At 40.4% G+C, this 13,655-nt stretch overlaps 1 protein-coding gene and 2 long non-coding RNA genes across 3 annotated transcripts in view; 2 read left to right on the forward strand and 1 right to left on the reverse strand.

The window, feature by feature from the left end:
- The first annotated feature begins 1,962 nt into the window (after positions 1-1,962).
- On the forward strand, positions 1,963-2,995 carry LOC118680213 (uncharacterized). Its single transcript, XR_004975705.2, has 4 exons — positions 1,963-2,285; positions 2,357-2,678; positions 2,755-2,835; positions 2,902-2,995. It is a non-coding gene; the product is annotated as an uncharacterized lncRNA (long non-coding RNA).
- Positions 2,750-12,621, reverse strand: LOC138857862 (uncharacterized). Its single transcript, XR_011397075.1, has 5 exons — positions 12,434-12,621; positions 12,196-12,276; positions 12,029-12,124; positions 2,988-3,195; positions 2,750-2,915 (listed from the first exon to the last, which is right to left on the reverse strand). It is a non-coding gene; the product is annotated as an uncharacterized lncRNA (long non-coding RNA).
- Positions 12,622-13,306: 685 nt separating this feature from the next.
- LOC118680215 (UPF0389 protein CG9231) overlaps positions 13,307-13,655 on the forward strand; it is a 30,001-nt gene continuing 29,652 nt past the window's right edge. The window contains exon 1 of the mRNA XM_036358946.2: positions 13,307-13,575. Within this exon, the coding sequence (XP_036214839.1) occupies positions 13,391-13,575 (185 nt within the window). The 5' untranslated portion in view covers positions 13,307-13,390. The remainder of the gene's footprint in view (positions 13,576-13,655) is intronic.

The following is a 13,655-nucleotide window of genomic DNA, read 5'->3' on the forward strand; positions in this document are numbered from 1 at the left end:
ATATGCTTATTTCCAATAACTACAAAATCAAAATTAAGCTACAACCTGCAAATTCCTTAAGAAATATTGGCCCCAGAACAGAGCACATGGCTAAACCAGAAAAACTTCATATTGAAAAATTAATGAGACAATACGCGACTTTATTTGCTGACCCAGACGAAAAGCTTACATTCACAACTATTGTAAATGGCGAAATTAGAACTACTACCAAAAGGCCAATATATTCAGCATACTACCCATATCCCATTTCCTAAAAGATGAAATTGAAAAACAAATACAGGAACTTCTTGATAAGAACATAATTCGACCTTCACGCTCTCCTTACAACTCTCCGGTATGAAAAGTACCGAAGAAAATTGACGCTTCAGGAAAGAAAAAATATCGTATCGTTATTGATTAAGTCAAACTTAATACCCTTACTATCCCTGATCGGTATCCCAAACCCGACATAGTTAACGTTCTTTCAGAACTAGGATAAAGTAAATTATTTTCATATTCATTTCAGGGACCCTCAGTAAAAACGAGGAGGCATATGCCACAAACGAAAGAGAAATGTTAGCTATAATTTGGGCTCTGAAATGCCTTCGAAACTAAATGTACGGGAGTGCTAAAGTAAAGATTTTTACAGACCATCAGCAAATAACATACGTCTTATCTAATAAGAACTCTAATTTTAAAATGAAGCGATTGAAAGCAATTTTGGAAGAATACCATTAGAATAACTACGAATAAAATTGCAGATGCTTTATCTCTCAATTCCCTTATCAACTCTATAATAGCGACACAAAACACCGACGAAAGCTCCTCACAGAATTTAATACCATTTACCAATGTACTTACGCTTAATGAATTCAAAAACCAAATCATTCTCAATGTAGGAAATAGCACTGACTATAAGTTCGAAATTCCCTTCCCACCCATCATCGTCACACGGTAACCGATGTAACTTTCGACGAAGAAAAATTAGACAACATCCTTAAATCATATTTGAACCCATCGGTCGTTAATTATTTCATAACAGATGAAAGAACACTCGGTATATTACAAAAGATTTATTTTGAAATTATTAACGAACACAATCGTTCCACCGAAATAGCGAAAAAAACAAGATGCAAATTCTAGAAAAGTTCTATTTGCCTCAAATGTGAGCCAAGGTTGAAAAAATCGTAAAACAATGCAGAATATGTAAGCTTAATAAATATGACCCTCAACCTTCTAAACACGCAATTCAAAGTATACCAATACCTGAGTACCATGGACACATTGTCCACATCGATATCTACCACACTAACAAACAGCTCATTCTTACCGCCATAGGTAAATTTTCGAAATACGCTCTTATAAAACTAATTAAATCACGAGCGGCCGAGGATTTGAAGCAACCTCTTAGAGACGTTATAATTTAATTATTAATACCAAAAGTGATTATATTCGACAATGAAGAATCATTTAATTCCAGTCTAATCATATTCACGCTGATTATTCAGTTCAATATAGAGATTCACAAAACTCCAGCCCTACAAAAGTGGTTCAAACGGTCAAGTTGAGAGATTTCACTCCACTCTTACCGAAACAATATGTTGGCTTAAATCAGAAAATACGTATGAATCGCTTGTGGAACTCCTAGATAAATCAATTTTTGAGTACAACTCAATCCATTCTACAACCGGTATGAAGCTTCTCGAGCTCTTCTTTAGCCACAGAACAATAATTGATCCCGAACAAATAGAAGCAAATAGTCAAGAAAACGTTAAGAAGCTACGAACTTTAACAGTCCTCACCAAATCGTTCATACAAATTTAATTAAAACCTGCTCTAATAAAATGTTCATAACATTACGAAAATTATAAAAAGAATATGCTTTAAAATTAGAAAAAGACATTAAAAAAAAATGAATTTAACCATGTTTTCAAAAACAAAAAAGGTTATAATTGAAACGGAAAGAGAAAATTGCTAAAAATAGTTAAAACCAATATTGTAACTTCGAATACCTTAAAAAATTAAGAAACATTTAGAGTAAGTGTGGGTTTACATTGGGACCCTCATTATTGGCAAATTCTCTTTTGGTGTCGCTCTGTGCATTCACACGTACAAAAAGAGTCCAGCAACTCGAATCGAGTTTACTGTCATTCCCTTTCATAAAATTTTCGCAAATATTTGTGCGGTTCGACTGCGCAACACTTAGAGCGTGTTGCATAGTTCATAGTATATTTGTATGTTGAAGCGAGCGGTTAATAATTTTTTTTCGAAAAGGTCTGTGTGAATTCATATTTATTAAAAAAGAGGTAAGAAATTTAAATTAAGATTCGAAAGTTTTGTATTTTATGCATATTAATTCTTCGATTTATTTAAACAGATATGACGGATAAAATAAAATGGTCAAAAGACCAAATTGAAAAGTTGATACAATTGGTAGAATCTAACGAATGTATTTACAATGTAAGATCTTCGATGTATTTGGATCGAAATGCCAAAGCTCAGGCTTTCCAAAAAATTATGCCAAGATTTAGAAATGCCGAATTTAAATGTTTTTGACGTAAAAAAAATGGAAAACCGTAAGGTCGCAATGTTTGCGAGAAATTCGCGAACTCCGCACTTTCAAAATAAGCGGATCTGGAGGGATGACAATTCTACACCAAATTGTGGTGCTTCTAGTAAGCGGAGAATAAAAGTAAAAAGTAATACTTTTAATTAATTTTATTTATTTCATATTTGTATTAATACAAACAAATATAATATTATACTATTATACAGGATTCTAGTTCGTTGATTTCTATTTCCGAATTTGATTCATTAAGTCGACCCACACGACTTCGGCAGAAGTTATTAGTTCTAGTAAGTAAATTTATTATGTTTAAGTAACAGAAATGAGCTAAAATATATTTTTATGTCCATTCATAGACCATTAATAGCAGCTATAGAAAAGAAGCAAGAAGAAATCGGGCAAAATAAAATGCATTCCAAAAACTTAAGAAAGACGTATCTACCAGTAATTACTAAAATGGAGGAGATAATTCGCGAACTACAAGAAGATACTGCATGGGTGGTACAGTGCCTTATGCGACGATTAGTAAAACAATCAAAGAGTGTATCGTCTTCACGCGCCCCTCCCTCTGATATTCTCCAGAATGCCATGAGTGGTGTTTTTGACGAAAGGGATTTCGTTCTTTAAAAAATGTGATAAAGTTAAATAGTCTGAAATTTAAATTTTCCATATTATGTATATAGTTTAGTTGAAGAACAAATTTGATGAATTTAAATAGTCTGAAATATTAATTTTACACAATGTATACAGTATAGGTATAATATATATTTACTAGAAAGAATATTTTTACCTAAAAATTTGAAGCATTTAAAAAAAGCATAAGTCCAAATGAATTAATCTTAATAAATAAATATATTGTGACATGAAATAAAATTTGAAACAAACCTTTTCATTTCTATTAAACCCTAAAAAAGGTTCATAAGGCTTTAATTATATTATACATAGAGAAAAGAGCGGTTTTTGTAAGTATCGCCCCCTTCCAGTTATTTCCGAGAAAAGTTGGTATGGTGGTCTCACATTTTGCTACCTAACTTGTGAGGGGAATTTCCTAATCCATCGGATTGTATTGCATACCCGCTATTCAAATTTTCAAGAACAAAGGTGTTAACGATTAACATTATTATGTTTGAATGAAAGAGTACTTTTTTTTATTTCTTACAATACATTCAAAAATTAATTAAATTTCTTGCCTTAAATAAAAGTACATTCGAATTAAACTGTTTGCAATTAAAAGAAATAAATATTAACGCATATTGATATTTTTATGTAAATATAAAAAAGTAAAAATAACTGCATTTTTATTAAAATTCAATTATGATATTACATTGAATACTACTAAACAACAATCACAGCTCCCAATAAACTTTTCCTTCGTTGTTAAAATATGCCATGAATTCTTGTCGAATAGCTTCTGCTCCTCCTCTCCGCGGATTTTTGTTACTACCAGTAGCTTCCGGAAATCCATAGGTTGCAGAACTCAATGAGTTTAACCCACTGTTATTGTTCGTTCCCAAAAAGTTGTGCAGAACACAGCAAGCTAGTGTAATTTTATGCGAGAGTATAAAATGTTCGGTTACACCCGAACTTAGAACTTTCTTACTTGTTTTCTAATAGTTAAAATATCATAAGCAATAAATCATGTATACCTATTTAATTGCGCAGAAGCGAATAAATAGCACCTAGAATCAATTTAAGGAATGAAGCCATGATGATGACACTATGTCGCTCAATGGAACATTTTTATAAATAAAAGCTTACTGTACGAAATAAGAGTCTAGAGCTTAGTCATAGTACTCCTTACGTTTGGTTAGGTTAGGTTAGGAGGTCGATCCCAAGAAGGGATCCCACTTGGACAGCTTAAGACGCCGGTCCATTGTGATACCTACAAACTCCTATAATCTTGATCAAAAGACCCTTACAAGTCGACGAGACGCATTGTGCTGACTACAAACTTGTTAAGACGGCCAATATCCATTTCGGATAAGTATTCGGGTCCGCCAAACGTGTGATTGCCGAGATATTTCAATCGCAGCCTAGCGAAAGCCGGACATTGGAGGAGAAAGTGCCGGGATGATTTCCCTCGCCCTCCTCCATGCAACTTTGGCAACTAGCATCGGGTAATACACCAAGTCGTATCGCATGAGTGCCCATTGGACAGTGTCCAGTGAGAACTCCTACCATAGCGGCGAGATGCACTTTGCTCAGGGCGAGAAGTTCCCCCGACCTCCTGCGATCCACTCTTGGCCAGAAGGATCTCGCGGTCACACAAGAACTAGTCGTCGACCAGCGTCTGCTGAGTGCACGCGAGGTCCATTGATCCAACGTTAGAGCGCAAGACGCTAACGTAGATCCAAACCGATCCCATTCCGATGTGAGCGGGGCAAAGGTGCCCCCCCTGGCTAGCTCATCGGCTTTGCAGTTTCCAAAGATTCCGCAGTGACCAGGCACCCAGACGAGCCTGATGTTGAAATAGCCAGACGCTATCTCTAAAGAGAACAGACACTCCTTGACTAGCTTTGATTGCACGGTACGCGCGCTCAAAGCTAGTATTGCCGCCCTGCTATCAGAGTGGATGCTCACTTCTACAAACGAGGCTGCACTACGCAGCAGTACTTCTAGCGCCACCTTGATAGCAGCCACTTCCGCCTGAAAAACACTACAGTGCTCCGGTAGCCTGAAGCTAAGACTGACGAAGAGCTCCTTGCAGAAAACCCCCCCTCCAACCTTCCCCCCTAGCCTCGATCCATCCGTGAAAAAGCTCACCGCGCCTCTTCTCCAGCGGCTTCTTCCCATCCACATGTCCCTCGTTGGAATATGATCGGAGAAGGAACCGCCTCGAGTGGCTTCAGTGACGCAGTGATCTATATTTTCTGGGATGCCGCTGAAGGAGGAAAGAATTTCAGAGTGCCCTTGTTCGGACCTCTTCAAATGCCCAGCTTCCCTGAGCCTTAGAGCACACTTCGCGGCAATGCACCTACCGGCAATGTCCACAGGTGCTATGTTTAGAATAGCATTAAGAGCTAGTGTCGGTGTGGTTCGCAGTGCACCGGAGATTTCGATGAGCGCCGCTCTTTGGACCCTTTCAAGCTTTTTAGCTATTGTGGATCTTTCTAGCGCCCTCTACCAGACGAACCCACCATAGAACATTATTGGCTTAACTACGGTTTCGTAGAGCCAGAACACCACCTTAGGTGAGAGTCCCCACCCTTTCCCTATAGCCCCTTTGCAGCAGTATAAGGCGACCGAAGCCTTCTTAACTCTCTCCTCAATATTTGGCCTCCAGGAAAGTTTTCTATCGAGGATGAGCCTTAGGTATTTCACTTTCTCAGTAGGTTGAAGAAGTGAACCCCCGAAGGAGGGGAGAGGCGCATTTGGTATCTTATACCTCCTGGTAAATAGATCCATTTCGGTTTTACTTGGGTTGACGGCTAGGCCGCTTCTATTCGCCCAGCTAGATACCACATTCAGGTACCCCTCGGTGAGTTCGTAGACGGTATTCAGGAACTTTCCCTTAACCATAAGAATCACATCATCAGCGTATGCTGTCACCCGACAGCCTTGCGTCTCGTGTTCTATAAGTAGGTCGTTAACCACCATTATCCAGAGCAGTGGGGAGAGTACTCCCCCCTGCGGAGTTCCCCTATTCACTTTTCTAGTAGTCTTGGCACCACCCCACTCCGCTGCGACAGTTTTGTCGCAAAGAAGACTAAAAATAAGGTGCTTGAGGTTAGATTCCACCTCAAACTTTTCGAGGGCTTTAACCACTGCCTCTGGTCGCACATTGTTGAAGGCCCCCTCGATGTCGAGGAAGGTGCCCACAGCAAATTCCTTGTGCTTGATAGCTATTTCCAGCCATGACACTACATCATGCAAAGCAGTGTCGACCGACCTGCCTTTGATATATGCATGTTGCGCCCGTAACAGTTTACCCCTCGGTATTCTGCTCCTAATGTACAGATCCATAAGCCTCTCTAATGTTTTCAACAGAAACGAGGATAGGCTGATGGGTCTGAAATCTTTTTCACCGACGTGAGAGCTTTTGCCGGCCTTCGGAATGAAAGTAACCTTAACCTGTCTTCAGACTTTCGGGACATGGCCTAATCTGACACAGTTCGCGTAGATGGGGGCCAGCCAACTCAATGACATCTTAATCGTACGCTGTAATTGCGCTGGAATAATGCCATCGGGCCCCGGGGCCTTAAAGGGTTTGAAGGATTTCAACGCCCAAGTAAGGTGACGATCGTCCAGAAGGTCCAAGAAGGCTTTACAGCCCTTCTGCAGCTCCCCCAGTGGCACTTTTTCAGCAGAGTGATTTAGTGGAAAATGAGCATCCAGGAGTAGTTTCAACGACTCCTCGCTACTCGTTGTCCAACTACTATCTGCATTTTTTAGATACCCCACTGGAGTAGAATTTTTTGCAAGAATGCGCCTGAATCGTGAGGACTCATGACAGCCCTCTTAACTACCGCAGAAGGCTCTCCACGAAACTCTCTTGGCTTTCTTCAACTCGGACTTGTAGATGGCCAGTCCGGCCTTGTACAACGCCCAGTCGTCACTAGAGCCGCTTTTACGGGCTTTTTCGAAAAGTCTTCTGCTCGAAGATCTGATCTCCGTTAGCTCCGAAGTTCACCAAGGGGGTTTCCCTTTGATTTTCTGAGTTCTCAGAGGACAGGAGCTCTCAAGAGTAGTTCTACTAACAGAGCTGAAAATCTCTACGAGCTTATCGACCGCATCCGCCGATAGGATTGAATCCCTGTCGGGTGCGGGTGGAAGAGCTGATCGAAGCTTCCTGCAGACAGGACCCAGTTGGTATTCCTAAAATTTCTATAGGTTTTGAGCTCCGGGCGTGAGGCTTTTAAGCTGAACCCAATATATTTATGATCCGAGAATGAATGGTCGTCTAGAACCCTCCATTCCGAAATCAAGGGAGCGATTTCCCTAGAGGCTAGCGTAACGTCAAGGACTTCCGCCCTGCTAGCAGTCACAAAAGTAGGGCTGTTCCCCCTATTACATATAGAAAGATCTACACTACAAATAAAATCAAAAAGTGAATCACCTCTTTCGTTAAGGTCCGAGCTCCCCCAGACGGTGTGCCTTGAGTTAGCATCCGAGGCTATTAAGACTCCGGCCCCTTTGCGCCTGGCCTCTGCCAGAGCTCTCCTCAGCAGGTACGGATGTGGCTCCACCTCGTCGTCGTGCGGCATGTAGGCTGAGACAAGCCAGAGTTCTCCAGCGCTGTCCTCCAGTCTAGCAGCGACGACATCCTCGTTACTGAAATTATGTAAAAGAAAAACGTTAAGTTCGTTTCTGATCAACAAGCAGGCTCTGGTCCTACCTGTACTGTTTGCCACCAGGAGCTTGTGGCTCTTTGTCCTTAGACCAGTGATACCGTTTCTGCTCAGCCACGGTTCCTGGATAAGGACAACGTCTGCTTCGTCCCGTCCTAGACGAAGCACTAGTTCGGCGGAGGCCGCCTTTGAGTGCTGGAGGTTAATTTGGAGGATCCTCATCCTCCAAACTCCTCTCCAGCAGTGCGAGTTCCGCACCATCATCCGCACTATCGACCCCAGCAGCCTCGAACAGGCGGTCGAGATTGAAGACGGATCCATCATCGCCTGACGATCTGCCCCCGTGCTCACCGTATCCGAGAGGATGAGGTCGATGTCCATTTTAGAGTGGGTCGCTCTCCCACTCTCTTTCACCTCAGCTGGTAACAACGGGCCATCAGCCCTGGCTTCAGTTGGGAGAATCCTAAGGACGACACTCTCGAAGCCATAGCTTATGGCCCCCTTTGCAATGCTGAGAGGAGCGAGGGACTCTTTGTTTAGGAGTATCTGCGCTCGCCGATATGGTTCCTCGGTCCTCTCCAGCCTAACCACCTTCCAGTCTTGGGTGGGAAGAGATGGATTGCAGTACCGCAATATCTCTTCAATTTCGGACGGGGTAGAGGGTTCGGCAGGAAGCCAGACACGAGCACGAGGTCGCATCGGAAGATCCGATTTGGCCACCGCCTCGAGCCTTGCTCCCTTCCATACTTCCCCCACCCTGGCTACCGCCTCCTTATAAAGGAATGCCGACCGTTCGTCGGCACACCTTATAAGTTTGTATAATCCGAGATTCCACCCGGCACTTTCACATCTAGGGGGTGGTCCAGGGTGGTCCTTCGCTACCCGCTTCCACTCTTCATGGGAGATGGCTCCATCTCCCCTGCTGCTATCGTATACCCCGAGCTCAATTGAGCAGGCGAGCTTACCGATTTCGCTAAACATCGGTGCCGCTCCGACTCGAGGCTTCTTGCCGAGGGAGGATTCCCCTCCTGCGACCTCTGTCGCTTCATCGAGGTGTGGGGTTCGCTCGGCCCCACTTTCCCGTCATTGACGTCGCTTAGCACCCTTTTGGCCCACTCAAGTGTGCTAGCATGCTGACCAGATTTCTGGTCAGTCTGCTTGCCACCGTAACGCTCCAAAATCTTGGTAGCCAGCCGACGGTCAGACTTCAGCTTTTTAGCTGTAGTCAGGCGATTCCCCCATGTACTTAACAGAGGTTCCTCTGCTAGTGCTGGCGATTCCGCCGCGCACTTCTGCCCTGCCTAAGGTGTCAGTCGGCAGATTCCTGCCCACTCCCCCCGCGTTACCGCCTCTGGAGATGGTAAGCCTTTTACCCCCGGAATTTTTCTTCTCACCCTTAGGCGGAGACGGTTTCGTCCCCATCGGTAAGGATGCCCCCCCTAAGGGAACTGTCCACTTTTGAAGAGGTCGGTTTCGACCCGCTTCCTCCCTCGTCCTTGGTTATATTGTTGTTAGTGTTCATTGTGATTGGGTCCCCACTCAGAGCCGCTATCCGTCTCTTGGAAAGGTAGTCGCCTTTAAATGGTCCCAAGGTTGTCTCGGTTACGAGACCAAGGTGAGGGTTGACGCACGCCCTTATGAGGCAGTGCGTTCAGAGCCGACCAGCGCAAAGAAGGAGTCATCTCAACAAACACCTACCACATCTGAGGCCTGCCATGGTTTTAACGGGACGGAGGCGGCCTTGGCATTAGCCCATCAGCCATTTCTGCAGGGTGTCACCCCTACATACTCAGGTGACAGGATACCACGACCACCAGTTCAGGGTTCAAACCGATCCATCTAAGAGTTCAAGCTAAGTCCGTGTCGACCAAAGGTCAAATCCGTAGGAGTTATACGTATACGTTAAACTCTCCCAAATAAAACTTTTCAAGCACTTGGCTTTCGAACGCAAACGTTCGATACTAAGAAGGAATCTATTCAACTTGGGATTAGCCTCTTCTGCAAACTGTCGGTTCTGTGACATGGAACCGGAAACCCCAGAACACTTGCTAGGGGACTGCACAGCAGTCTGCTGACACAGAATTAAAGCCAAACAGGGATCGCATCGCTTCACTAGCACCTACCAGTATATTGGAGTTCATCAATATGCTGGCGCTAGATGAGTCGTGGTGACTCCACTTCAATCTATCTAGTAATATAATGACGCACGACACTAGCAGTGTGCATCGCTGCTGAGGCCTCGCGCTGCCATCGCAAAAAATATTAAGTTGGTGATTATTATAAGCTTACAATTAAGTTTCACTTTTAATTCGGCTGTTAATTGCATAACTGCTTTACTGAAGAATAATAAAAAATTTTATTTTGAATCAACAGGAAAAAAACGTTAACTTGGGTTGCATTGAAGCTATAATACCCTTCACAGAACTTGATTCCGATCGTTCAATTTGGAAGGCAGCTATATGATATAGTTATCTTATCTGAACAATTTCTTCGGAGATTGCATTATTGCCTTAGATAATAACCCACGCCAAATTTCGGGAAGATATCACGTCAAATGAAAAAGTTTTCCATGCAAGCACTTTCCGATGTATGGCAGCTATATGCTATAGTGGTCCGATACCGGCCCATCCCCCAAATAAGCAGCTTCTTAGTGAAGAAAGGATAGGTGCAAAATTTTGGATCGATAGCTTAAAAACTGAGGGACCAATTCCCGTATATACAGACGGACGGACAGACAGACGGACATGGCTATATCAACTCAGCTCATCTTGCTGATCATTTATGTACACTAGGTAGAAAAAGTCACTGGGTATAAAATCTTTTGAGCTGAAATAAAAGTTTGACCAATTAAGAATTTCTTTTTCGTATTAAATCATATCTTTTCGCTTAAAAAAATTTACTCTTATTTTCAAATTATTCAATAAACAAAAGCCACAGAGTTCATTTTCATTTTATAAACAAATAACTTAAACAGAAAAAGTCTCCGCTCATCAACCGGAATACAATAATATCAAGTAAATATTATATAAAAAGTTTAATAGCTGGTGGGGTGGCCTCGAAATTTTAGAGCTTCTGCTAGACGTTTAGGCATGGAATGTACTAATTTTCTCGTATCTTGGGCTGACATTTTACTCCATTCGTCCAATATAACGGTATTGAGCATTTCTTTGCTGGTAATCGTATGTGTGCCAATTCTGCGCTCCAATAGAGCCCATAAATGCTCAATTGGATTGAAGTCAGGTGATTTTGGAGGTGAATGTAGCTGTTTTGTAGCATTGTAAAGAAGCCAAAGGCGAACAAGTTCTGCTATATGCTTAGGGTCATTGTCCTGTTGGAAACAAAACACGTTTGGAAATCCTAATTTGGCAGCACTTTGCTTCATTTATCGTTTTAAAATATTTAGATAAACAAATTTATTTTTTTTCTTCATAAACTCAATGCCACCAACTCCACTTGCTGCCATACACCCCCTCAATTGAACTCCACCCCCACCATGCTTTACGGTTGAAGTAAGATTTCGCGCTTCAAAGGCCGTACCAGTTTTTCGCCACACCATGCGTTTCTTTTTTTCCAAATATCCTATATTTGGTCTTATTCGACCATAAAACTGATTCCCAGAAAGATATAGGCTTGGTTGTATGTTCGTTTGCGAATGCAATGCGCTAAATGCGGTTTTTTAAGGAAATGAATGGCTTTTTGCGTGCCACTCGCCCATGACATCCAACAATTTTTAATATTTTTCTTGCTATGTCGCTGCATATTCTTTTTTTAAATCGTATTTTTACAACGCACAATAAACTTATGTTATAAGCAATGAGCGGATACTTTATCTGCTTATTCTCCTTTAGTAGAATTCAAAAAATGCCGTTAACTTTACAAGCGCACATAGGAATTACATGAAATTTGGCGACTGTAATGCTACTAGCATACGCATCTGATATTCTGAAAAGAACTTCAAAAACGCATATATATTATTAATATTTTTATTGAAACACATTCCACGGATTGGTGAGCGGAGACTTTTTCTACCTAGCGTATGTATATATTTTATAGGATCTAAGACGCTTCCTTCTGGGTGTTACAAACGTCGTGGCAAACTTAATATACCCTGTTCATGGTATAAAAATGAGTTAACTTATATTATGAATATATCTGGATGCGTTAGAAGAAATGTTGTGGATATATTTACAATTACCTGGACGTTACGCCACATTTTTCCTGTATTTTAATAAGAATTAAGAACCGTGAATAAAAATTGCTAAGAAACCTTCCTTCCTTTTATTAAGGACTTCTGATTTTGGTGAATAAAATTATGAAATTGAATCATATTATAGGAATTTCACATTATATGCATATACTTACATACTCATACATACACCCAGAGGCATTATAATTAATTTTTCTTTTACAGAGTCTAGGAGAATATTTAGCCAGACTGGATTGCTAATATAATAGAGGAAAACTGCATTAAACACTACAAACGTTAACAAATTATAAAAAAACAAGTGGATATTTGAGGCGGAAAGTACTTGACCGAAACGTATTAAATATAAATTTCTTGACCTCTTGTTACATTAGTAAACATATATCAAAAATTTACCTTTTTATAACGCGTTTGCTCTCAGAACAGTTTATATAGTAACATGAAAAGTTTTATATGTAACTTAATTATTTTTTTTAGTGTTTTCCATATTTTTCATGGTTTGTTTTGTAAATAAATCCAAAAATTGTTTAAAAACATTAAGTGAACAAAACCAAAGTCTCTTTATTTAAACCAGTGAAAATGAGTAGATTTCAAGCGGAAAAATTATTGGCATTACCGATAGTATTTTTTCAAACTATCGGTGTGCGCGCATATGTAAATACTGATAAGTGATAATATAGTGATTTGAAGACGTGAAGATGTAAATATGATATATTAAAGGTGGGATTTATATAAATTGGTATGTTATGTTTATAGTATGCCCATAGCCTATATACATCCATATTAATGTATATTGTACTATCAAACATAAGAAATATTTAAAAAGCAGGTACTTTTTTCACATTGACTACAAATATTTCTTTAAAATAGAATCTTTGAATTAAAATGTAGTCAATTATGCATGCTATGATAGATATTCACATAAGGAATTTCATATCAATATATGTGATTGCATACAAACGTATAAAAATATAAGCAAAAGGTTTCGTCTAAAGATATTCCTTATGAGAACTGCTGGATTGTGAAGCAAACAAAATTCTAGTTAGAGTTATTGGAACTAGCAATATAGACATATGTATTAGCCATTAAATTGGGAGTTTAATCTAACAATCCAGGGATTGAACTCAAGAGTGAGTTACAAGGTAAACGAATTATCGAGATATCCGTTACAATATTGTGAAATGGATCGCGTTCCATCAATAATGCTGGCTACTCATTTAAGAAATATTGCGATACTGGATCACGTACAATAAATATTGAACGTGTAGTTAATGCCTTACTCCGAAAATAAAGTAGTTGTGAAATTCCAGGAAATATATATCTTTATTTTATTGCGTTAAAGTTACCGTAATAATGTACTGGATAGTAAATATTGTGGCAAATCAAAAATATTGTGGCGAGAATTTTAAAATTGGTAAATTTTTTAGCCAACAAACGGGGAAAGCTATTCATAGCCATAGTCCCAACAACCTCGAGAAACGTTTTTTGGTGTGGAGCGGGAAATATAAGGCCGTTGAAGAAGTACCATCCCACGTTAGGTAAGAACATACATATGTATATAGCTGTGAAGGGCAAATAATTTATAATGGAGAAAATGGCTGAGACTTAGAATAGCTTT

Source organism: Bactrocera oleae, chromosome 6 (genome assembly GCF_042242935.1).
Source record: "Bactrocera oleae isolate idBacOlea1 chromosome 6, idBacOlea1, whole genome shotgun sequence".
In the NCBI taxonomy this organism is placed as follows: Eukaryota; Metazoa; Arthropoda; class Insecta; order Diptera; family Tephritidae; genus Bactrocera; species Bactrocera oleae.